Source organism: Phyllobates terribilis, unplaced genomic scaffold (genome assembly GCF_046119375.1).
Source record: "Phyllobates terribilis strain yellow unplaced genomic scaffold, ASM4611937v1 Scaffold_9__5_contigs__length_417890890, whole genome shotgun sequence".
NCBI classification, from domain to species: domain Eukaryota; kingdom Metazoa; phylum Chordata; class Amphibia; order Anura; family Dendrobatidae; genus Phyllobates; species Phyllobates terribilis.
Window position 1 is genome coordinate 80792296 of NW_027362769.1, and position 27049 is coordinate 80819344.

Consider the following 27049-nt stretch of genomic DNA (forward strand, 5'->3'; position numbering starts at 1 on the left):
GCACTTTCCAAGTGATGCTAAAATCGCCTGGAAAGCGCTTGTCAATCCGCATGCAGAAACGCATGTGAATAACGCTTCAAATCCGCATGTATTTGGCAGGAAAAATGCATGCACAATCTGCATGCGTTTTTTCTGCCAGGGAGATGCAGAAATGCTGCAGAAATTTTCTGCTTCATTTCTGCATCGTGGGCACATAGCCTTAGACAGTCTTTTGTCCCAAGCCTGGACAATCCCTTTAAAACATAAAAATCTGATTTAAATCATAGGAAATTTTCTAATGCCACATTCCCTTTAAATAGGGGTTTTAGATATCACAATACTCATGGAAAGGCATGGTGGAGTGTTGTAATTTATTTTAGTGCATACATATGCTTATTTACAGTAATTAGCAATACTGACCTTTTCCTTTTTTTTTGACAAGTTCTTGCAAGTCTTATAGCACATAACGACCCTCTAGTGGTGTATATCCTTAAGTACACTTTTCTTATTTGCATGTGGAATAATTTATGAATTTGTGTGCAGTCTCAGCACTAAAATACACTATGTAACTCACCACCTCATGAAGATCTTGTATTCAAAAGCAAAACAGATCGACAAAAAATAAAAACACAAACACTATTGTCTCCTGTAAACACTAGCTTTATTACAGATTTGGCACCTTTTTTCTGACCTTGGGAAACAAAGAAATCTCAGTAAGGAAATGGTCACACTTTAGTTAATTGACTCTTTAATTAATACACAACTGTATAGAAGAAATATAAAATATCTACAAAGCACAACAAGTAGAATCTTTACAATATTATGTCCTAAATATATGCATAATAATTAGGGCAGTTTAGCGAACACTTACAAGAACATAATAATTAGAACAAATTGTTTCTAGGGCCTTGTTCATGGCTGTAACAGTAACTTTAAAGAGGTTTGCAGCAGATGACTATACCTCAAGACTTTGCCAGATCTGAAGTGGTGATGTGCACCTAAAACGTAGTCATTGATTTCTGCAGCTTTACCATGATCATCATCAACCATTAAAATAAAAATTATTTCCATTGCATTGTAAATGTATACAATGAATCGCTAAAAAGCATGGTATCCTTATTCTTTAGCCATGTACATCATGATTAAGAGCGTCCACTTTACCTTTTGGCAGTGATTAAATGCTTCTTCAAAAAAATTTCAACATCTATAACTAGGTGTAACTTGCGTCATAAAGGGTCCAGTGAAACTTTGCACTGGATTGCCCTCCACAGCATATCGTTAGCCAGTGCTCAGCTGGCATACTTTATTACAGAACCTTCCACTCCCTTTATGCAGCATACAATCAGCTGGCATTGGCACATTTTACTACAATACCCCATAGACACCTCTAGGCACAGCATACAGTCAGCAAGCAACACAGATGTCACCATCCAGCATATTTTATAAAACCGTCACATGCACCCACAGTGCTGCACTCCAGAAGAGCACAGCACAGTGCATGAGGCTAATCAGACAAGAGTGCTCACCACTGCAACATTCATCCATTTGGCGACTTGTTGAAGAGCATAAGGAGTATTGTACCTGCAGGGGAGCACCTCCGACACCTGAACTGAACATGTCAACTTCACGAGCCTACACATGGGAGGCAAGACACAACTAATGTTAGTTCTGCCTGATGTGCAGTTTGTTAGATGAACCCTCCAGACCTCGCTGCACCTATTATTGTTGCGCCCTTATCTATAACCATAGGGTAAACATTACAGATTTTTTTTTTTTGGTATGTTGAAAGCTTTTATAGACCACCGGCTGAGATAAGCTGGATGTAAAGGTAGGATAAAACATAGTCCACCATAGGCTCTATAAATATAATTCAGAAAGATAAGGTGATACATATTAAAGTTGTTTTTAGGTACAAGTTTCCTTAATGTGAATTGCAACTGTGTGATCTTCTGATACCAGGAAGAACAATCAGAAGGTAAAAACTCACTTGTGTGGTAAAGGTTTCTGGCCTCGTATCAATGAAACAGAAATGATTGACATTTTTTTCTAAAATATTTGGAATACACATTTTCAAACAACAGCAAGTTCTTAAGACTAACAAGTGTTAAGTCTATGGAAGCTTCTTAGAGGTTAGCGGCAAGTATGCCAGCAATGCAGCAGCGGGGGCAACAAGTAAAGTAGTTTCAGTTAGTAAATAGTATTGATGTCATATCTGCTGAACAGACAGAAAATCCTGGGATGAGTAATAAGGATTCTGCATCCATAGTACGGAAAGACTCATTTCTATGCAAGATGCAAACTGAAAAGTTTTCTTTGATTCAGATCAGCACTTGAATCCAAAACGTTCTGAGCTCGGGCAGAAGGCCGTGCAAATGGATCATCACTTTATCCTCTTAGATCCGGTTTCCTCATGCGTTTTAGGATATCTCCTGTGGGCGATGTTAAGGAAATCTTCCACTGCATCAAGACAGATCAGGCGGTCCTGTGTATGGAAACAGACAGTTAGAATTCCTCTGTTATTTCCAGCGTCGTAGATCACTATTGGTAGCACGAGGTTACCATTATATAGAGGTATCTCTCTGGCAAATCCCACCCAGCTGGGAAGATGGTTGTATCATCCGCAAGTCGCAGGAGAAGCTCCATTGCCTTCTTCATATTTTTAGGGTTACTGATAGTACTTTGCTTAGTAACAGACAAGAGGGATTCAGCCTCTTTCTGGAAACCTGGAAGAAAAACACAAAAAAACAAAAAACGCTGTTGAAATTTTGAGTAGTAACTACGGATACGCAAACCGCATTGAACTATATGGAGGTATGTATATGTGCCATGTGTGTGTGTCCTCTGAGTCATTTATGCCACTAGGTGGAAGTAATGCTCCATTTGAGGATGTATGATGAAATTTGTGTGAGGCCCGGATTACTTTCTTGCATGCTTATTAGTGATGAGCGAGCACTAAAATGCTCGGGTACTCGTTGCCTGAGTAGAGCAAATTGGAATACTCGGGTGATCGGATCGAGTAACGAGCCCAATGCAAGTCTGTGGGAAACTCGAGCATTTTTCCGGCGGCTCCCCCCCCGGCGGTCAGCAGAGAGCCTAAAAATTGCCCAAATCGATGGGAACAGTGCTCAAATGACATGGGAACAGCATGGGGAAGACCCCTGGAAGCATTTCTGACTCCCAGGTCATTTCTGTCAACAATGTTGTCAGAGGTATTACGCCACTTTTACGGACTCACAATAAAACATACAAAAACTAAACCAAAATAGATTTTCCTGGGAAATATGTTAAGTAACATCCTTTCCAGGGTAATGACTTGTATATAAGGCAAAATAAATATATAAAAACAAAAATGCTCCTCTACACCTTGGGCTATGTTCACACGTAGCGTTTTTGATGCGTTTTTGCACTTTTGCATTGCTTTCAACCAAGACAAATGCATTCACCTGAAAATGTCATTTTAACATTTTACAACCTTATCTGGCCATGTAGTGTCTGACACATCAGACACATTCTGCTTCATTTATGATGGAGGGAATCTGATAGTCACAAAGCCTATTTTTATAGGGCCATCAGGCGGCCCTTACTATTCTTAAAGGGCCAGCGGTCGGCTATGCTTTGTTGTTCCCATTATTAACGAGTGGGTCTCCTGTACTGTTATTGCATATGCAGTGAATGCAAGGGCTGCCAAAAATTTGGACGCAACCCAATACCCCTTTGAAGAGACAGAGGAGGGTCTCAGTAAAATAAAAAATGTTCCAATTATAAAGGAAGTGTGTCTCCCATACCGTTTTCCTATGCAATGAAGCAACAGCTGCCAAAAATTTGGAGGAACTCCAATGCCCATTGCAAGAGACCAGGGCCGGCGTCAGCACCCGGGCAAGTGCCAGGGCCCTGAGCAGACGGGTGGGCCCACTCGCCGTCGAGCACCACGCCACGCTATGGGACCTGTGAGTGGAGGAGAGCGGTGTTAGTGCCCGCACCCCCTGCTTGCTCTGGGCCCCGGCAGCCGGCACAATACTTACCTCTCCCCATGCCTCTGCAGCAGCTCCGGTCTCTTCCAAGTCCTCTGACTGTGACGTCTCAGGTCAGAGGGCGCAGTGACGTCTTTACACCGCTCTCCTGAGCGGTCACAGGCAGCACAGAGCGGGAAGACGCCGGCGACGATGAAGTCTGGAGCAGCGGCAGCTGGGGAGAAGTGAGGTGAGTATTTGATTTTTTTTTTTTTTTTTTAATGAATAGAGGTATAGGGCATTATAAGGGAGGGGAGGGGTGACATCCTGCATGGGGCATTATAAAGGGAGGGGGGTGGGGGTTGTGATATCCTGCATGGGGCATTATAAGGGAAGGAAGGGACATCCTGTATGGGGCATTATAAGAGAGGGGGGGGTGACATCTTGCTTGTGACTCGCCCAGGGGGATGGGGATTACTCTGTTACCCGGGCCTTTAGCCTTAAGGATGTCGCGGTGGTCGGCTCCCGGGCCCGTACCCTGGGGTCACTCTTTAAAAGCGTTGATAGATGTTTATTTTATTAAAGTTCGTGACGCCACCTGTGGCTTCTGGTGAGGATCACCAGCGCTGCACAGTCCACTGAGGCCGATGATAAGGCAGCTCGATGGTATAGCTCCCCACAGGTGGAGCTAGGCCTCAGGGCAGCGTACGGGGATTGCAGGACAGGCGAGACCCAGCCGGGTCAAAGAAAGAACAGGGACAGACACGATAGTCACTTCAGTAACTTTTACTGATGGAAATTCAGGCACGTCCCGGAGAACTGTAGGGTGAAGGGTGCATGTCAGGATCCTCCCCAATGAGCGGGTGTAGGGCCTCCTGTTTCTTGCCTCTGCATAGTAAGTTTCTGACCTGCCTGGAGCTAGGCCTAACTTTGTCTGTCCTGCGCTGGCTGACCTTGTGGTAGGGCCTTTCCTTGGAGTACACGCTCCTCGGCTTGCGGGGCCTATGTGTCTCCTGGCTCTCTTACGTATCAGCACTTTAGCGATCCTGCGACTTGTAGTCCTCCAGGGATTCCGGTTATGCCTTACTGGGTCAGAGAGATCCCGGTAAGCTTCGGACCCGGTGTCCGGTAAATTCTTCGGGGTGAGCTAGGTAAGCTCCTCTTCCCCCTATGTACTAACTCTCCACTCACCTTTGGCCTACTCGGGCCCTCACCAGGCTATACACACTAACGGCAGCTTGCCACGCTTCACCGATCTTATGGCGCCGGCACACCTAACGCTCCCTACTCTGAGCTACAACTGAGTCTGGACTGTGCTCCACTGCAGACTAACCTCCCTCGGGCTTCTTTACTGCAGGAACTCTCTCAACAGGTTTGGCTCTCAGTCGACTCCAGTCTAGACTAACTGCTGCCTGGCTCCACCTTCCCTATTTATATATCCCCAACAGGCTCCCTCTGCTGGTCTGAGGTGGAAGGTGGAGATGTGTGAATGGTTATGGGGGCGTCTTGTGGAGGAATCCATCAATGCACTCTTCCAGGATCTGTGATACCAAGCGCAGCTGGGCGTCACACATGGGGCATTATAAGGGGGGGGGGGGGGAGAGAGGCAACATCCTGCATGGGGCATTATGTGGGGAGAACAGCCTGCATGGAGCATTATGTGGGGGCCAGTATTCTGTATGGAGCGTTATATGGGGGCCAGTATTCTGTATGGAGCGATTCACCGGTTTCTGAGCTATTGTAATGTAAGAAGTGAAATCTTTGGCATTGTACTATACATATATATTTCTCTGCCGTATCTGTGCATCATGAATCGTGGTATGTGTTAAAGGGGCCCACTGAGACTCTTTCGCCCAGGGCCCACAAAAACCTGGAACCGGCCCTGCAAGAGAGACGTAGATATGCTGATATGGTACATATGGTGGTGGAGGATGAGGATGCGGAGAAGGAGGAAGACCAGAGCAAATAGACAAAATCAGGAAGCGTATACCTATGTCTGGGTGTGAAGACAGAGGTGCATGGGAATAGAGTTAGACCACCCCAAAAAAAGACCCTGGATTTGAGTTTGTTACACTGCTATCATTCGGTGGTGTTGATAAATCTGGCCCAAATCAAGCCCTTATTCATTTTTATAAGAGTTAGCCTGTCAGCATTTTCAGTTGACAGGCGGACGCGCCTATCGGTTATAATTCCACCGGCGGCACTAAAAACCCGCTCTCATAAAACGCTAGTGGCATGGCAGGCCAGGACCTCCAAGGCGTAGAGAGACAGTTCATGCCACGTGTAGAGCTTGGATACCCAATAATTATAAGGCACAGAGGAATCACGGAGGACGTTGGTATGGTTGGCAAGGTACTCCCTCACCATCTTCCGAAACTTTTCATTCCTTGAGAGAGTACCCCGCGCATCAGGGCTTGTGCAATGGGAGGGTCTGAGAAAACTGTCCCAGAACTTTGACAGTGTTCCTCTGCCTCTGCTTGATTGCATTTGTGTCTCTCTCGCCTGTAATCCTTGGTTGTCCAACGAACTGATGTCCAACGATGGGAATTTTTTTAATAATTCCGCAACAAGGGCCTTCTCTTACTGCACCATTTTATTAGGCCTGTCCTGCAAGGGAATAAGAGACAGAAAGTTCTCCTTGAAGTGTGGGTCTAGAAGTGTCACCAACCAATAATGACTGTCACCCAAAATTTGGACAACGTGAGGGTCACGGGAAAGGCAGCGTAACAAACTCAGCCATGTGTGCCAGACAGCTAACAGGCAAGACTTCTGTGTCCTCACCAAGCGGATGACTGACCATGCTCTCCTCCTCCTCCTCCTCCTCCTCCTCCTCCTCCTCCTCCTCCCTGTCCTCAGCTCATCCATGCTTAACAGACGGTTTGACTGTTGTGCAGGTAGTACCATCTATAGTGCTGGAAACTAGCTCCTGTTCTTCCTCCTCCTCTTCCTCATTGTTACCCAATCCACATTGGAATGAGAGGAGGCTGGGCTATGTGGTATCACCCTGTATGGTTCCTTGCTCCATCTCATCGTGCTCAGCCTGCAATGCATCCTCTTGGATTGTGAGCAGAGAGCATTTCAGAAGACAGAAGTGGGATGGTAACACTGATTATGGCGTCATTGCCGCTCACCATTTTGGTGGAGTCTTCAAAGTTTTGGAGGATGAAACAGAGGTCTGACATCCATGTCCTCTCCTGAGGTTTTATGTGTGGAGTCTGACCTGAATACCGACAGCCTTGTTGATGCTGGTAGTCAACAACTGCCCTCTGCTGCTCATAAATAGTTCCCAACATCTGAAATGTAGAGTTCCAACGCGTTGGGACAACGCAGATCAGTCGGTGAGCTGGAAGCTGCAAATGCTGCTGAAGCACGGCAAGGGCGGCGGAAGCTGTAGCCGACTTTCTAAAATGGGCACACAGGCAGCGTACTTTGACAAGCTGATCCAACAGATCTGGGTAGGTTTTGAGAAACTGCTGAACCATGAGGTTAAGCACATGGGCCAGGCATGGTATGTGTGTGAGCTCACCTCGCCATTGTCACACACGACCTAGCCTGGCTGTAGGTTCAGTGGTGTCAGCCACAGATCTGCCTGCTGTTTCACAGCCATCCACAACTCTTCAGCGTTATGCAGATTGTCACCTAAGCATATTAGCTTCAGCACAGCCTGTTGCCGCTTGGCCGAGGCAGTGCTGCAGTGCTGCCAGCTTGCGACTGATGTGATCATTTCGGAGATGGAGGCGGAGGAGGAGGAGGAGATGCAGGAGCTGTAGAATGTGTGGGCCACCCTGATTGCGGGCCCTGGGTCAATCCTCCGCGTCTGGAGGACGTTCTCTGTCCCAAGGTCTGACCGAGTCCCGGCTTCCACTATATTAACCCAGTGTGCCGTCAGTGAGTTGTGGGCAAGGACTGTACAAGCACTTGTTCACGTGTCCATGGTTAGGCAGACTTTCCCAGTAACTGCGTTGTTGAGGGCATGTCTAATGTTGTGGGACACGTGCTCGTGTAATGCGGGGACGGCACACCGGGAGAAATAGTGGTGGCTGGGGACAGAGTACCGTGGGACGGCCGCCATCAGGTTGCGGAAAGCTTCCGTCTCCACAAGCCTAAAAGGCAATGTTTCGAGCGCAAGCATTCACGAAATGCATGAATTTAGTAGTGTGGCCTGTGGAGCATTGGCTGCATATTTGCGCTTGCGGTTCAAGGACTGAGGTAGGGACAATTGAACGCTGCACTGGGACAAGGACATGGACGTGCTTGCTGAATGTGCTAGTGGAGAGTGCGCCATGGACAGGGGATTGGCTTGCATGCACAACAGCGGAGCAAGCAGTGGTGTCACCCACAGACACCGTTTCTGGACCCTGGGGTTCGGTCCACAAAGTTGGGTGCTTTTTTGCCATGTGCCTGATCATGCTGGTGGTGGTCAGGCTGCTAGTTTTGCTACCCCTGCGGATGCTGGCCTGGCAGGTGGTGCAAATGGCCTTTTTGGGGTTATCGGCAGTCTTTAAAAAACAACCAGACTCGGGAAGACCTAACAGTTGTACTGGCAATTTCCGTTGTGTTGGCGTTATGAGGAACGCTTTCCCGCCTTGTGTCTGCGGCCACCACGCTGCTTCTTACTGCCTGTTGTGGTGCTATGCCTCCCTCCCCCTGTGTGCTGCTGTCCTCGCTCTATCTGTCCCCCTGCCAGGTTGGGTCAGTTATTATATCATCCACCACCTCGTCTTCCACTTCCACACCCTGGTCCTCCTCCTGACTTTCTGGCAATTGTGTCTCATCCTCATGCGACAGTAATTGCACTTTCCTACCTTCACTTTTGTGTGACCGTGGCTGCTCCAATATTTGTGCATCGCTACACGCGTTCTCCTCTTGACTCGCTTGAAGCTGGCCAGGCGAGAGGCCTGAATCTACAAATGGAAAAGTGAACAGTTGTTCTGAGTGTCCAAGTGTGGGATAAGTTGTCTCCGGGCACTCTGCAGGATGGGAGGAAGGAGGATCAGGGTGAGGAATATGCAGTCCAGACTCATGGCTACTAAGACTTGACCGTGTGGAAGACAGGCTGGTGGTGGTGGTGGCTAAGTGACTGGGAGCATTATCTGTTATCAACTGCAATAAGAGGGTAAAAAACTTGGGGTCAGCCTCATGTTAAGGGGACTAATTTATGGCTATTAATGCTTCTGTATATTTAGGATCATAACCAGCCCCTATGTAATAATCTATTGATATGTTTACTACTACTATGTTATATACTGATCCATGATGGTTTGTTTCTATGAGACTAAACTCACACAGAGACAACTCTAGGCAGAGCACATGTGCAGTGCACTTGTTTATGCTATGAGTTAGGGCTCATGCAGACATCCATGAAAATCTAATCTCGGACCACAATGTACAGACTGGCTGCAGCTCTCACGATTTGCAGCTCATAGAAATATATGAAACAGTCATGCTCCCGTCGGGAGAGCCGAGGACTTTCCATGCATTGTGGTCAGAGATCAAACTGATTTGCATGTACAGTGGGGGAAATAAGCATTTGATCCTTTGCTGTTTTTGGAAGTTTGCCCACTGACAAAAACATGAACAGTCTATAATTTTAAGGGTAGGTTAATTTTAACATTGAGAGCTAGAATATCCAAAAAAAAAAAAAAATCAAGAAAAATCACATTGTATAAATTAGATACTTTTTTTTTTATTATTTTGCAGTGAGAAATAAGAAGTATTTGATCCCTCTGGCAAACCACACTTAATACTTGGTGGCAAAACCCTTGTTGGCAAGCACAGCAGTCAGATGTTTTTTGTAGTTGATGATGAGGTTTGCGCACGTCAGGAGGAATTTTGGTCCACTACTCTTTGCAGATCATCTCTAAATCATTAAGATTTTGAGGCTATCGCTTGGCAACTCGGAGCTTCAACTCCCTCCTTAAGTTTCCTATGGGATTAAGACCTGGAGACTGGCTAGGCCACTCCATGACCTTACTGTGCTTCTTTTTGAGCCACTCCTTTGTTGCCTTGGCTATATGTTTTGGGTCATTGTCTTGCTAGAAGACCCAGCCACGACCCATCTTCAATGCTCTTACTGAGGGAAGGAGGTTGTTGGCCAATATCTCACGATACAAGACCCCCATCCATCTTCCCTTCAGTACGGTGCAGTCATCATGTCCCCTTTGCAGAAAAGCACCCCCAAGGTATAATGTTTCCCCCACCATGCTTCACGGTTGGGACGATGTTCTTAGGGTTGTACTCATCCTTCTTCCTCCAAACACAGAGAGTTGAGCTAATGCCAAAGAGCTGAATTTTTGGCTCCTCTGACCACAGCACCTTCTCCCAATAACTCACAGAATCATCCAGGTGTTCATTGGCAAACTTCAGATGAGCCTGCAAATGTGCCTTCTTGATCAGGGGGACCTTGCGGGCACTGCAGGATTTTAAACCTTTAAGGCGTAATGTGTTACCAATGATTTTCTTGGTGACTATGGTCCCAGCTGTCTTGAGATCATTAACAAGATCCCCCCATGTAGTTTTAGGCTGATCTCTCACCTTCCTCATGATCAAGGATACACCACGAGGTGAGATTTTGCATGGTGCCTCAGATCAATGTCGATTGGCAGTCATTTTGTACTTCTTCCATTTTCATACTATTGCACCAACAGTTGTCTCCTTCTCACCCAGCATCTTACTTATGGTTTTGTAGCCCATTCCAGCTTTGTGCAGGTCTATGATCTTGTCCCCGACATCCTTAGAAAGCTCTTTGGTCTTGCCCATGTTGTAGAGGTTAGAGTCTGATTAATTCAGTCTGTGGACAGGAGTCTTTTATACAGGTGACTAAGACAGCGGTTTTTAATGCACGTAACGAGTTGATTAGGAGCGTCTAAACTGGTCTGTAGGAGATCAAATACTTATATCTCATTGCAAAACGCAAAAAAAATTATCTAATTTATACAATGTGATTTTCTTGATCCTTCTTGGATATTCTATCTCTCAATGATAAAATTAACCTACCCTTAAAATTATAGACTGTTCATGTCTTTGTCAGTGGGCAAACTTACAAAAACAGCAAGGGATCAAATAATTATTTCCCCCACTGTATGTCTGCATGACTGCTAATGTCAAGTCACTCCAGGTCTGCTAGAGCTTTGGGGCTAAAGTGGTTGTCCAGTAAAAACAAGTTCTAGCAGGATAGGTGATCACGTTGATTGGCGAGTGTCCCACAGCTTGGACCCACTGTTAGAACCTTGTTCTTAGGTTTTTTCCTTTGCTGGTCACATGACCTTGTTGGCCTATTTAATCCTGCTCCGCCCTTCTGGCTTTGCTGGACTTCATTGTTTAACTACTTTCTAGCTAGCCTGTGCTCTGTATCTAACTCTGTTAGTTTGCTTGGTCTACGGACCTCTATGTTCTATATATTTTGTTTGTTCATCTGTCTGCTACTATTTCTGTTAGGAGGTGTCCCATTTTCCTCCCAGTCCTTAGTACTTGTAGGGATTCCTTCCCCACATCTATAGGTCTCCGTACAGACTAGCTTAGGACTTTAGCAGGTCTGATCGCAGGATCAGGTCCCCTGTTACATCATAGGGATTAAGCTGAGTTCTATCGTAGGGACCGATCTCCTCTCTTTCCTTAGCTCTGGTAGCAGAACATAACACCCACACCGATTGACAGATCAGATAACTTTTATACCTGAATTGAACTTCTCTGTTATAAATTGGCACAGCACCGTCACGCCATTCATTCTCTACAAATCTGCCGCAACAAAGTTGATTGCAGTGGCCAGTAGCCCTATAGCAAATGAATGTAGCGGTGGTGGAGCATGTGCATTGCCGTTCTATTCTAATATGCATAAAAGTGCCCAATTCTGCTAATCTGTGTGGGTCCCAGCGATTGGACCCTCCACCAATGAACAAGTTCTCACCTATCCTGTGGATTGGAGCTAATTTGTTTTAACCCGAGTCTCTTGCAGTGTGATGAAGGCCTCAGCAGATGGAGTGCACACCAGAAACAGAGCAAAGAGGCGCTGTTCAGCTTTTACAGTTTAGAAAGGCCAGAGTCCCTGCTGTTCTTTGGTTGAAGGAAGATAAGAAAGAAACTCATGCAAAGTGGCATCCTAGCAGACAGCAAGGTTTCTCTGACAGTAATTTTAGCTGCAGATCTATGGTTACGGTTCTCAAAAATATCAGAAACTGAGTGACATGAAACTGCATCAGTGTAATGGAGAGCAGTCAGCTGGCAAGATTAGAACCAGGATAACAGCAACCAGGATAGAGTCAAAAGAGAACAAGTAAGGTGTGTGAGCAACCTATTGGGGCTGCAGAAGAGCCATGAAAATCGTGCCTGTACAGAGGAGTGTTTCCACAGTATAACGCAGTCAGTGGAAGACGTCTCACCAAAGCACGGTGCGTGAGCCTGCAAACAAAGAACATATAGGCGGGGTCTCAAGTCTGCACACATCATTTCACTAAGGGAAGAACAGTGCTATCGAAAAGATTTCCAAATCTCATGTTCTACTGTAGCATTCCAAGCCATACACCTCCATAGTGCAAGAAACGTGAAAAAAGTTTAATATGATTTTTAATAAATCATGCTGTCCTGTCAGGTGTCTTGTCGGGGAGCCAGCTAGCCTCCAGTCACCCACCTGTGGTTCCTCCCTCTCCTGGTCTTACACTGCTAAGGTTACATGCAGTTGAGTAGCGGCTGGGTTTTAAATGCATGTAAATACAATTTCACAGACCCCATACACTCCCACAACCTTAGACCATGTGACAGAAATCTTTATGAAAACCTCTTTGCGACCAAGGCCTTAGTGGATTTTCCTTCACTTTTAGAAATCGGCTTAAACTGAGAGAAAATGAAGGTCACAGGAGAGTTACACTAAACAGGGAGATAAAGCATTGTATAGATTGTACAGGGTGGGTGTGGTGCCCCTGCGGGTCCAGTTGCCACAGAGGTACTGCATGTCACCCAGAGGTGTGGTACCCCACTTTCAGGTAAGGAGGGAGTACTACACGGGACCCACACACCCACATCCAATACACTCCACTTCAGTAGGGAAGGGCGAGATTGCTCCTAAGGGAGAGCACAGTCCCTGGTCCCTAGCTGGAGGGTGGAACTAGGTAGAGGAGGTGGATACCTGAGAGTTTGCTGGATCACTACCCCAGAGGGGAGGACACAGGACGACGTGGGCAGTTACACACTGGTAACTGTAACCTGGAGAATTGAACAACTGTGAGTAAAACCTGAAGACTGCACCCCACTGTGCCCTTGAATAATTGCTGCGCCATTACTAGCCCTGCACTACACTGCACGAACAAACATTTACCTCATAAAATCACTATATCCTGCCCTGGAGCTTAGCTCTACCTGTGGAGAGCAGAACCAACTTTGCTGCGTCAGCATCAGCTTCAGTGGATCTGCACCGCAGCGGCGGCACCATATAGCCGCATACCACGGGTGGCGTCACGAACATTATTATCCTAAAAACTTTATTCCCCTTTTACTTTCCCTTTATTTGACCGCCCAGGGCCACGGACCGGGTCACTGCCACCGTGACTACCCCGAAAAGGACCGGCCCGGCTACTGAGTACCCCACGGCCCCAGGGGGCGCGTCACTAGCAGGATGAACCGACCCGTTACACCGAGTCCCGTGTGCATATAGACTGTGTTTAATGCTGAATTCCGCGCCCGCCCTAAAAGAACGGGAGCCATTATGTGTGTGCTAAAAGACGAAAATAAACCTCCAATCGTGTGCCGGGTTCCGGAATGGTGTCAAAAGTGAAGCCCACCCCATGCACCTGCGACCATGTACATAGACTCGTCCATCAGTCTGGGGGAGCCGCCCCCTGGTGTGGCCGACGGCAAGCTGCAGTGGAACCACCCCAGAAAGGGGAGAAGAGGAGAAAAACCTTACAGACAGGGCGGGGCCCCAGGCAGTGGAGACAGAACACACCCGGCAGGCACCATGGACGGAGGAAAGAACCAGACTCCCGCCCGTGGCAGCAGCCAACAGTTTCCTCCCTCAACCTGGAGGGGGTCCTGGGCAAGCAACCCCTGGAAGATAAGGGGTTCCTGCGCGCCGAGGTACAGAAGCTGGGCCGGTGGATGGAAGAAGCCCAGCAGGCCGCTGTCGCTCAGTGGAAGGATGAGCTGCTGGTAAAGTTAGCCTGGCAGCTGATCACCCCCAGCCCTACCACCAGCACCCCAGCCGAGCCAGTCTTGGACCCGGAGGCGACGCGCAGTAGCGGAGCGGCCGCGAGAGCAGGTAAAGACAACACCCCTGCCCAGGGTGCCGACGACAGCACTGATACCCTCCTAGGCCCCTTGGAGGAACCACCTGCCCTTACACCCGGCTGGGTGTACGGGCGTACCGATTGGGACTGGTCCCCGAAATTTGAGGACCAGCAGGGAGCCCCTCTACTGCCCACGCCCACGCCCCTGGCTGCCTGCAAGGAAGGAAAGGAGTTCAGATGGGACAACCCGGAGGGCGACCTAATGGGGTTCCCGCGGTAGACCCAAGCCGAGGCCCTCAGGAGGGAGGAGTACTGCCAGCGGGAGCTCCGAAAGCTGGCAGCGGAGCAGCGGGAGCGTCAGGAGCGGCGGAAGGCAATGTAGGCCAGCAACATGCAGGCAGAGACCCTGGCCCGCAAAGTCAAGCTGGCCAAGCCCAGTCCCCACACCGAGCGAACCGTGGTGAAGTTTTACCTGGAGGGAGGATGGGGCTTCATCCAGGAGCCTCAGCTAGCCACGGACCTCTTCGTCAATAGGCGTGATGTGGAGTCCCACCTACAGCATGGACACCAAGGACGGGATCTTTACCCTGGTGAGAAAAGTTACTTATACCCGGCACCGCGGAGAACGTGGGTAGTATGCCCTCCACGTTCACAGAGTGGTGGAGGAGGAGAGCATGCCCCTGCCATCTAGAGCTGATGACCCGGCTGGGCCATCTACTGGTGGATCACTTCCCTGGAAGGGGCACCACTATTAAGACTGACTTGTTCATTTAAAAATCAAAAACTGTAAATAAATAGTTACCCAGAAGGGCATTGATATAATCTTGTGTGTTTGAAAAGTTTTTGTTTATTTGTTTAGTGAACCCGGTTGAGGTACAAGGACTTATAGGTTGTGGACGGTGAGCAGCCAAAAACTTTATTTGTACAAAGTTAGTACTTCTTAAGGTGCTCCTTATTGGTTTTATAAAGACCACCGAACAAAAACCCGTTTGGCGTGGCCGAAGACGTGGTCCAACAAATGGATCAGCTATGCCCTGCAGCCACGCCCAGGGCCTATGTTGGGGGTTTGTTGTGGACGGGTCCCCCCACTTTGCATTGACACCAGTGAGATGGACACCCAGTAAGGGATCTCACTGCAGCCTGCTGAGAAATGTTTTATGTGTGAAGAAAAATGTTATTTAAAGTAGTTTTATATAATGATAGTAACCTGTGACGTTCAAGAAAAGTTTCTCCCATAAAGGGAAGAAAAGTTATTTATGTTCTTCTATGTGAATGCATTCCAAAAATTTTTGTATGTCTAAAATACTTGTTTTACTCTGTTCCAGCCCGTGGAAGTGCTGAGTTAAATGGGGGGGAATGTGGCGCCCCTGCGGGTCCAGTTGCCACAGAGGTACTGCATCTCACCCAGAGGTGTGGTACCCCACTCTCAGGTAAGGAGGGAACACTACACGGGACCCACACACCCACATCCAATACGCTCCACTTCAGTAGGGAAGGGCGAGATTGCTCCTAAGAGAGCGCACAGTCGAGTGAGGATGCCATCTGTGCGCCCGAATTCACGCTGACGTGGAGGGATCAGGCCGCAGTAGGGGACCGGCCCCAGCCTAGTGGAGTACTTTAAGTCTCAGTTAGCCAACCGGAGGTTGCAGTATTACATGTGCTGTAACCACACTCCACACCTAAATCGCTGAAAAGGTGGCCACAGAGGTCCCTGGGGACAGAGAGGACGTCGCCCGACAAGGCCCGCGACCACTGGCTTGGGACACTGGGTGTGAGGCGCAGGGCAGGAGGGAGAGAGCCAGCGCAGTGAGACGACCTGGAAAGGTACATAGAACGGGGTCCCGTCTAAGTGCTCCTGAGATACCTGAGAGTTTGCTGGATCACTACCCCGGAGGACACAGGACGACGTGGGTGGTTATACACCAGTAACTGTAACCTGGAGAATTGAACAACTGTAAAACCTGAAGACTGCACCCCACTGTGCCCTTGAATAATTGCTGCACCATTACCAGCCCTGCACTATACTGCACCAACAAACATCTACCTCATAAAAATCACTATATCCTGCCCTGGAGCTTAGCTCTGCCTGTGGAGAGCTGAACCAACTCTGCTGTGTCAGCATCAGCTCCAGTGGATCTGCACCGCAGCGGCGGCCCCATATAGCCAGCTATCACGGGTGGCATCACGAACATTATTATCCTAAAAACTTTATTCCCCTTTTACTTTCCCTTTATTTGACCGCCCGTGGGCCACGGACCGGGTCACTGCCACCGTGACTACCCCGAAAAGGACCGGCCTGTCTACCGAGTACCCCATGGCCCCAGGGGGCGCGTCATGGGCCACAAAGAAACCACCATTTCCCTTGTCTGGTTTGTACAGTATAATGTTTATTGGGCTTCATTCATCAGAACAATCATAACGTAAAACTACAGTTGCCAATCGTCCAGAAAATCCAGGACAGTCCGTACAAATTGGCCACTTTTTTTATACGTCCATAAAAAAAAAGTAAGGCGTCCATGATTTATTTTTTTAAAGCCTGAATATTTTGACCTATTATCATTTTACAGTTCATTGGGAATACTGCTGATGGTCTCTATATCAGAATTATGACCCTTTATCCCCTTGTATTACTACAATCAATGATTTATTATGGTTTTCCAAGATGTCCATAAAAAGTATTCTCTGTGTGATTTTTTGATAAGCTGTCCAGAAAAAATATAGAAGTCAAGTTGGCAACCCTGGTTATTGCTCATATTGTAAAGGAGTGGAGAAGCTTTTCGGCACCCCTGCTAAGTATCTCATAGCAATGCATTGACCTGTGTTGTATGTTCTTTTATCCATTTTGTGGCTTGTAACAGCTTGCGGACAGGATTAACTATTGGGCCACCCATGATGGAAGGATTTAAGTGGCCATAGGAAGTTACTACCTCATTGTTAGGTAGTTGTTGGAAAGTATTGAAAGAGAAATGAACTCATATCAGAGGTCCAGCATTGATCAGGGTGTTGTTAAGTCTGTCAGAGGCCACAATCTCAAAAAGCCTACATCAGACAGCCTTGGTACAAGCCACCCCATCTTGCAGATTCCAGAGAAACTAACCACCCTTTAACCCCTGTACAGCAATCTGGTCTTTCAACGGGATCCAGCTTATTGCTTCCACGAAAGGGCTGCTGTCCGGGAGTGTGAACCAGAGGCAGGAATGGCCACCAATCAGGGTCAAAGCCAAGAAGTTATGTCAAGTACAAAATGAGGAGACAAGTGGGTCATCAAAATACAAGCCGGAGTCAGAATAAGAGAGATACAAAACAAAACACAAGAGCCAAGTCAGAGAACCCATGTCACTAGCTGGACACAAACTAATAACTGGCAGCTAAAGTCAGTCCGCTGGGGTCTATAAAGGGAACCCTTCCCAAGGCTCCCAGCAGAGAGCTGATTACCTACCAGCTCACTGCTGCTTGCCCAGCTCTGCTTCATTCTAAATATAAAAGCTCTGATAGTTTACTAGGTGTAGCTGTTCTGACACAAAGTGACACATCATTGGATTCAGCTTCTCTTTCCCTACATTATGCTGCTCTCAGATGAGATAGCAAAAACTGCTGACAGATTCCCTTTAAGGAGTCAGATAAGGGCCTAGGACAGGTGATAAAGGAGTTTTGAAAAAAAAAAAAAAATCATAAGCTCCTTTTTGTTTATTATGCTTTGGGGTGTTGACAGACTTCACAGCATAATAAAAGTATTTCCACAGCAATAGAGGCACTTTCAGTTAATCCGATTTTATCAGAGCACATCGACTCAAAACGAATTTCGGAAGCTCTCTCAGCGCCATTTTGTATTACGAACACAATTAGGTTTGATCATGTGCAATTGAGCAAGTTATGTACATGAAGAGACAAGGAAAGAAGACATCGCTGGGGGCAAGAGATGGCAGCATTACTATAGCACAGTGAAGCATAATGTTGGAAATTTATGGCAGTAGGATTTGGCCAATTCTTAGAATGTGTGAGACCTTTCTGCCTTTAAGGTGTAACTGTCATTTGAGGAGAACTTGCAGCAGAATGTCTGACCACCTCTAGCTCCTTCCCTCTCCATAGCATCTTAGGAGCACCAACTGTCATCGCCCGTCTCAGTAATGGAAAAATCTGTATTTACTGCAGACAGATTTTACAGCTTGTACTTGTAAATCAAGATTGAAAGAAGAGAAAAAATTTCAGGAGAACGAAGGAGATTTCTCTGATAACCTAAATTACAAAGTTGCTTATTTGCATATGTCCTATTGATTTAGGACAGGGTTCCCCAACTCCAGTCCTCAAGGCCCACCAACAGGTCATGTTTTCAGGATTTCCTTAGTATTGCACAGGTGATAATTACATCACCTGCACAGGCAATAGTTACATCACCTGTGCAATACTAAGGAAATCCTGAAAACATGACCTGTTGGTGGGCCTTGAGGACTGGAGTTGGGGAACCCTGATTTAGGAGATAAAAACAGTTACTCTTTAACACCAAAGATGAAGTAATGTTATCTGGTCAGATAAGAAAGCTTCTTGTGCTGAAAGATAGTGGCCAATGTGAAAATGGCAACAACGGAAAAAACAAAAACACCACTGTGCATAAGCATGTATACTGTATACATTCATCATCCTCATAATATATACACTATTTTGGGTGAGCAGTACTGTGAAGATATTCAAGGTAATCCCATGTCAATCACTGTGAACTATTAGCAGGGTTACAGAGATCTCCATGTACAGTGCAATCCAACACTTTTGAATGCACTGCAGCTTGCAAAGAAGGGGGCCGACAAATGTGAGTGACAAAATCACCAGCAGCTGCACAGGATTTGTCCCTCCCTCCCCCTACGCCATGTGCTTCTTTGTTCAGGAAACAAAATTCAACAGCGAATTATGGGAAAACGATACATCCGAGTGATACACAAAATAGTTTGTTGGAAACCTGAAGGAATGGGGAATGTCACCCTAGCTTTAAACACAGTCCAGCGTACCCGGATGGGGAGATACCCGGCACAGCCTAGCGGGGGCCCCTAGGACCCTGGTGTTTGGTATCCCCGCGTAGCAGGGTCCCGGCTGGGTCCATTGACACCAGAACCGGTTCCCTAGGAGCATCCAGTAAGGAGGTATAGCCCATTTTAGTTTTGGGAGTCTCTTAGCTAAGAGAGACCAGGGGAGGAGATTTGGGCATAGCCACGAGTCTGGATTTGGAGTGATCCAGAGGGGTTAAGTACTCCAGAAACCCTTTTTCCTGGGGAGGTCATGACATGAAGATGTGTGGGAAAAGTCCATTCACCAAGTGAGGATCCACAACCTCCCATGTGGCAGCCCTCCCCCACAAGCCAGGCCTTTCCATCTAAACTGGTAATTGACTCTTAAGTTCTGCTTAGACTTGTTGTACCATACTTTTGTATTTGTAACTCTGACCACTGTGTATGTATAACCCTTATGTATATAGTGATTTCAAAAAGCATCCTTAAATATATTGTTTAGCACTTCAACATTACAAATGCTTATACACCATACACATTGGGTACTGCTATCCAATGAGTTTAAGAAGTGACACACATATGTTTGAATAAAATATACATTTTATTATTAATTCTTTAAAAAAAAAAACTTGTATTAAAACAGAAAAGAACTAAAAAAAAATACACTGGGGCATAATCATTAATACATTTCTATGATATTAGGTGCAATTAAACTATACTCTGCACAAGAGGTATAAATGTGCTGAAAAAGAATTTAAATGTGGATCATCCCTCTACAATGAGATATTTACTTTACGCAGTAAATCCAAGTTAAGACTAAATGAAGTCAATATCGCAAATGATCACCATTGAGGGGAAAAAAGTCACCACACATATAATTAGAAACAGATAATCAAAGCTTTGCTGTCACCAGTTCCTCATAACATGTAAAGTATGAGGTCTATAGCCTCTCTAGATTTCCACACCAGCTTGCTATATATATATATATATATATATATATATATATATATATATATATATATATATATATATATATATATATATATATATATATATATATATATATATATATATATATATTTACCAGCCATATCCTCATGACACATAAGCAAACAATATGCTGCGCGCAGCTATCTCCTCGCGCTAATAAAAGCAAGTTGCTTGTGTATAAGACTAGAGTGAAAAAGCTGTTTACCTAATGCGATGACTTGATAAAGATCTGCTCCACAGTGCAGCCCCGACGCGCACGTTTTGCCCTGTTTGCGCAGTACCCAATGTGTATGGTGTATAGGCTTATGTATATAGTGTATTGTTTAGTGTGCCCTTAAGGCGATTAAATATATAATTTAATTTTGAGCTGTTCTTTTATATCGATCCACGAGCCTCACATCATTTGTTCGGTCCAACGAACACGCTACCGTGCTGGTTTCTAGCCCTATATAAGTCTGTTATATCAAATAGAAACTTGTGGCAGCTCTGCGAGGCCGACCAGGCTGTGCTTCACTGGAGCTAGCGAATGGAGCCTCTCAGCCTGTCAGGGTTGTGGGCAAGTGTGGTGCCATGTCAGTGACTGAGTGGGCCTCCTCTTCTCACTTCCTGGTGCCTCCGTGTACCTGTGCGGACAGGGGGTGTCTGTGCAGAAATGTACCAATCTGACCTTACACATCCTCAAGGGGATGCGGAACGTCACGTAGGTGCAGAAGGCAGGTCCATACCACGTGCTCTGTCTGACGTAATTGTGACGTCAGGCGGGAGGCAGGGGTCTCCCTGTTGCCGTTTCGTCACAAGTACAATTGTTTTTTTAGCATCAAAATACTATCATTTTAAAGCCTTTTGTGTGTCAAATTTGTTTGGGACAAACATCTTTAAAGGCGTGGTCTACTACTTTGATATTGATTATCTATTGTTATAATATTTGTTAGATTGGTGGGGCCCTATAGCTGGTACTTCCATCAATCACCTCTTGCCAGCTCCAGCTAGATGCCCAGTGTATAGGTTTAATGGGGCAGCAGCCGTTGCCTAAGTGCATCACATCCGCGTCCTGCTACGCTACAGGAAAATGGTGGTCCTGGCTGGGTGTGTGCTACTGTTACCTTTGTGATACATATCTGCAGACCTCATTCTGCCGCTCGACATAGCAGGCCAAGACCAGATGAGAAAGATGAATGATGGAAAACAGAGTCCATAAATAAACTTTTCTTTAGTGAACAACTTTATGATTAGTATGTACACCAGATAGTAGGCTCAACTGTTAATGAATACTTCGTCTGCACAATTTAGAGGCAGGAACTTCACGATTACATGTGGCGGTACATTACATGTCACACAAGTCTAACAAATCATTATGGGAACCTCCATCTTCCCTTGTGAGGACAATATGGGTTGAAGTGTGTCGCTACGGCACCTCACAGCTAGTCTCAACTTCCAGTTTATTTGTAAGGACCACACTGGTTGTGGTTGAGATACGTAGCTATGACTTCTCACTACTACTGTCAAAGTCCATATTCTCCTTGGTGTGCCACGGCATTATTAGTTCCCAGTAGGAGAACTCCATTTTCTCCTCTATGACCCTCAAGTCTGGCCTCACACTAGTTTCTGGTCTAGTATAGATAATGTTTGCTGTAGACCACACTTGCCTGAGATAAGAGATCCTTCTGCCACTTAGTCCTTGCTTTAGGCACCCTTGCCTGAGTTAAGGAAATTTTCCTTCACTTAGTCCTTGTTTCCTTCAAAACATGCTATCTGATATGGTATCACGCAAGGTGTGGGAAAGACTTCGTGCAACACAGAGGGAAGAGGGAAAGGGAGCCCAGACACTAGGGAAAGGGAGGAGTGGAGACCTCCTAGTCTGGTTTAGTGTCACCTTGTCTCAACTACCGTCTCTATATTGGCTCTTCGCCAATCGCCACACGCGTGCCTCGACCGGACTTTCCCTGGCATAGGGCTAAGGCTGCGGAATGAAGGAGATGAGCACTAGTCGATCTCCACTAAACTCTATAGAAAACAAGGGTAGACAAACAGGGGGAAATTGCTTAGCTTTAGAAGACTCCAAACAAATGCGCACATGGCCTCAAGCTCCAGAGAGGACGAAGTACTGCTCTTGCTAAAGATTCACAAGTAGTAATGAATATTGCCGGCACCTCCCTCTCAGACACAACAGGTATTTATAAACCCAGACCAGGGAGCTAATTAGCCAGAGGGAGGTAGCCGCTGGGTCCTAGAGACAGCCATACTCTAAAGAGAGGTTTGTAATGCCAAACGTAGAGATCTCCTGTAAACCAACTGCAGGGCCACTGTGTCACCTCTGACACACCCGTGACATATGTTCTTCCCCTTCATGGCACATACACAACTGTTTCAATGCAGATCTGTGAGCAACAAGACCATAGGTCCTTTCATTTCTCAATACTCTTCCCTATCTGCCTGACATTCAGGAACCTGGTTCTTATGTCCCCTTAACATCTCCCACCACAGGCTATCTCCAATAGTTAGCCCTTTCCACTGGCTACCTAAGTGTATGCAAACCACAAAACAGAAAAACACATTTAGAACAGTGCAATGCATTATATATCAATAAGATCTGCAAGTAAGGGTGTCGACAGCTTCTCCACTCCTTTACATAGAATGCCAGGACACCACAGCTCCGTACATTGCTAAGTTTCCAGTACCAACTCTTATTGACTTTTTTTATCATTGGAATGGATCAGGGATTGGATTAGAATTGGGCCTCTTGGTAGCAGTGCTTGGTTGGTTACAGTAGGGCTCTGGAAAATAGGACCGGAACTAGGAGGAGTAACCGCCTAGAATCTGAAGGAAAATGAATGTGTCCATTGAAGCCTGTGCGAAGTAACAGTCCTCGTGGTGGCCCCTGTGAAGCAAAGAGGATCCGGAGATCTCCAGGCACTGTTTACGTATTCACTTAGTTTTCTAATGTGAAGCAATCATTCTACCTTGTGTGGATTAATACGAATCTACTGTAGTATTCCAACCAACTGCCAAATTGTGCCTTTTGAAGTAACCGTAAGCAATAAGAATTTGTGCCACTACTGTGTGAAAGAAAAGAGTAAAGGTGTACTGTGTATTGTTCATTGGTCAGAGGCTGACTGTAACAAATGTGTTTTCTTTTATTGTAATTCTGCCCATGTTTATAATGAGAAGACAGCTGAAAGTGATCTATACAGAACAGGAATGGTCAGCCTATTAAAGGGGTTGTCCACTACTATCGTTTGTACTGAAATGTCTAATAAGCATGTGTGACACCCCAGGGGTCTGGTTGCCACAGTGATAGAGATATTACGTCTGAGAGCAGGTGGGAGGTCCTTTGGTCAGGGATCCTGTGCATGCCACACCTCCTGCCCAGTCTTGGGAGGGGAAGGACTTCCCCTATATAAACCCGGGGCTGAGGCAGGGTTAGTGAGAAAGAAGACAGAACAAGAGTAGAGAAGAGAAGCAGCATAGCAAGAAACATCAGGAGCTCTGTGGGGAGCAGTGTTACAACGAGTCAGGGGCTGGCAGCTGCAGAGCTCGCCCTGACTGAGAAGATTTCTAACCGGACCCGGAGTCCGAGGCTGTGGGGACTAACTCCTACCCAGCAGCAGAAACCGTCCGGCAGAGGATTTCAGGTCCTCTGGCCCAGAAGCCCGAAGGCACGGTCACACGCGTGGGACCAGCACTGCCATCGTGGAGCGGAAGCCATTAGAAGGCCCCGAGTCACCGGCCATACGGGTGAGCACCACACGGTACACTCAGGGACGTGGGCTACTTATATCCGCTTCTAGCAAGGTAGCCAGAAGAGTACAGTCAGTTTGGGAGGCCTACAACTCCGCCTGGCCAGGGGAGATCCCATCTGCTCAAGGACTGACCAGGCCCCGTTCACTAGCAAGTACTCCGGGAGGGTCTATCGTTGTTACCAGTAAAGACCCTGAATTACACCGCACCGTCTCTGAGTGGTTCCTGCTACCCCCATCATCCACATCTGCTGCCCTGAGGCCATACCCCTCCCGTTGGGGGTTATACCATCTATGCTGCACCATCCATCCACCGGCCTCAGCGGACTGTCCTGCAGCGGCAGCTCCATAGCTGCATTCAACGGGTGGCGTAGTCGTCCTACATCTACCGCTGTTACATCGCCGCTCAGTTTGACTCCCTGGGCACGGACCGGGTCACCGCCACGAGACTACAACCCTCAAGAGATCCGGCTCCGGGTAAGCTCCCGCGTGCGCAACGCAGCGCGACACAGGCCCAGGGGCGCGTCAACTTTGGCGTAGTCGGCAGGATCTCGTGCCCGCAACCACCGGGTACTGCGTGCCTGAAAAGCAAAGACTGTTCAAACTTACCAGTGGTGAAGATTCCCGCTATCCGTGGAGGTTTCCCGCCATCCGGCGCCATCTTCTACCTTCTTCCCGCCATCCGCGAAGTTTTCCCGCCATCCGGCGCCATCTTCGACCTTCTTCCCGCCATCCGTGGAGTTTTCCCGCCATTGGACGCCATCTTAAGGACGCCGCGCGGGAAGAAGAGGGGCGTGGACTCCGAAAGCGCGCGAGAACTGAAGCCCCGCCTCACGTCCGGACGTTGCGTAAGGTCCTGGAAGGAGCCCAGCAGACGCCGACGTCACCGGAGCGCGACGGAAGGTCCTCAACCCTGACGATCCACTGCGGAGCCGCGGCCTACGGAACAGGATCATCGCAAGGTAGGCCACGGTCCACTAGGGGGGAGGAAGATGTCGGATACGGAGGAGAGCTTCACTGCCTCAACCCCCGCCAGCGCCACCGCTGCTGCAGTTATGCCCTTCACCATGCCCTATATCCCGGGAGCAGCTTGGCTACCCCAGTACTCAGGGGAGTCACATACCCTGCATGACTTTAGAGAAAAGCTGGATAGCCTCTTCCAGGTGTACCCCCTCACAGAAGAGCAAAAAGTGAGCATCCTGGTGGCCCAACTAACTGGGGCAGCCAAAAGGGAAGTAAAATCCTGGCCACCTGGGAGGAAGACTGTCGCAGGGATACTAACCCGGCTGAAGGACACCTTTGATACCCGCACCTCAGCCGAGATTAAGCTTAGATTCTACGGGTGCAAGCAGCGAGCGCATGAGAGTATAAGGGACTATGCACTAAACCTACAAGAGGCCCTGAGGGCCATAAAGCAGACCGACCCTGATGGGGTGGGAAACGAGGACAGGCTGTTGACTGAACAATTTATAGAGGGTTTATATTGCAATGCCCACCGAACCCAGTTGCGGGCAATGGCCTTACAGGATCCCCATCTAGACTTTGCACAGTTCAAGGACAGAGCCATCCGGGTGCTCCGAGAACCGGCACCGGGTGGCGTTGTGACCCACAGGCGCCCAGCTATCACTTACCACCAGGAGGCGGCGCCCTTGTCGGCAGGGCCTGTGGGAGCTGATGCGCAGGCTTTGGACAATGACCCGGCTCCAGACCTACGCCATCAGGTCCAAGAGCTAGCTAAGAGCGTTGCTGCGCTAACCCGAACTGTGCAGTCTTTACAGGTTTCCACCCCAGGGAAGATCCAGCTGGCATCCGGACCGGAGGACATCCCGTGGCGTCGACCAAGGAGGACCCCACCGGCCAGAGGAAGACCCAGTGACCGATACAGCGAGGACGGACGACCCATCTGCCGCCGCTGCAATCAACCCGGACATATGGAAAGGTACTGTTCTTTAAACGGGCACAACCTGGGGTAGAGGGCCAACCCCCAGGAAAAAGATCACCAGGCCCATCGAACTGGCACGACAGATATGTGGGAGGACGTCCAGTCTTGCCTGTGGTACTGGATGGCATTCCCATGAGTGCCCTACTGGACACCGGGTCACAGGTCACCACCATCCCGTACGTGCTCTTTAAGCAGTACTGGAATGACTCGGATATTACCCGCTACCCTGACGACGACTTGAGTATCATCGCCAGCAATGGCCAGCCCGTGCCACAGATCGGATTTAAAGAGGTGACCATCAAAATCGGTAGAGTCGAACTGGCAGCACAGGGACTGATCATTGTAGACATTGACAAACATGAGAGCCACCCAAAAATAACTCTAGGAACTAATGTAATTGAAAATTGTCTTGCAGAGGTGATTTTCCTTCTACAGCAGGTTGCCAAGAACGCCAGCTCCGGCAAGCAGCGAGTGCTCCAGAAAGAGATCCGGGCACTGATGCGACGGCAACAGGTGGAACTCTCCGGCGTTCTTTTTAGGAGTCCTTGGTGGATTTACCGGGAATCCTTGTACATAGTTGGAGCGTAACCCAGGATGGACTAAAGACTGTTAAGGACTCGGGGCAGGACAGGCCCCTACCTGGTTACGTCTCCCTGTTTTGGTGAAATGGACACCTTGCTTTTCAAAACTGCACCCGGTTGCGGACACGCCGTAACCATCTTATGTGTTTTTCTTATTGTATTGTTATTGTTATACCTTGTTAGGTTTTTCTAAAAAAAAAAAAAAAAAAAAAAATGTTTAGTCCCGGAGTACTAAATTTCACTAGGGGGGAATGTGACACCCCAGGGGTCTGGTTGCCACAGTGATAGAGATATTACGTCTGAGAGCAGGTGGGAGGTCCTTTGGTCAGGGATCCTGTGCATGCCACACCTCCTGCCCAGTCTTGGGAGGGGAAGGACTTCCCCTATATAAACCCGGGGCTGAGGCAGGGTTAGTGAGAAAGAAGACAGAACAAGAGTAGAGAAGAGAAGCAGCATAGCAAGAAACATCAGGAGCTCTGTGGGGAGCAGTGTTACAACGAGTCAGGGGCTGGCAGCTGCAGAGCTCGCCCTGACTGAGAAGATTTCTAACCGGACCCGGAGTCCGAGGCTGTGGGGACTAACTCCTACCCAGCAGCAGAAACCGTCCGGCAGAGGATTTCAGGTCCTCTGGCCCAGAAGCCCGAAGGCACGGTCAC

The 27049-nt window shown here is 47.6% G+C and overlaps 1 protein-coding gene across 2 annotated transcripts in view; it reads right to left on the reverse strand.

The window, feature by feature from the left end:
• Window positions 1–628: 628 nt before the first annotated feature.
• Window positions 629–27049, reverse strand: part of MREG (melanoregulin) — a 240989-nt gene continuing 214568 nt past the window's right edge. For both annotated transcript variants that reach the window (XM_073646639.1, XM_073646640.1), the window contains 2 exons: window positions 2539–2702; window positions 629–2461 (listed from right to left, as the gene is read on the reverse strand). In XM_073646639.1, the coding sequence (XP_073502740.1) occupies window positions 2360–2461; window positions 2539–2702 (266 nt within the window). In that variant the 3' untranslated portion in view covers window positions 629–2359. The remainder of the gene's footprint in view (window positions 2462–2538; window positions 2703–27049) is intronic.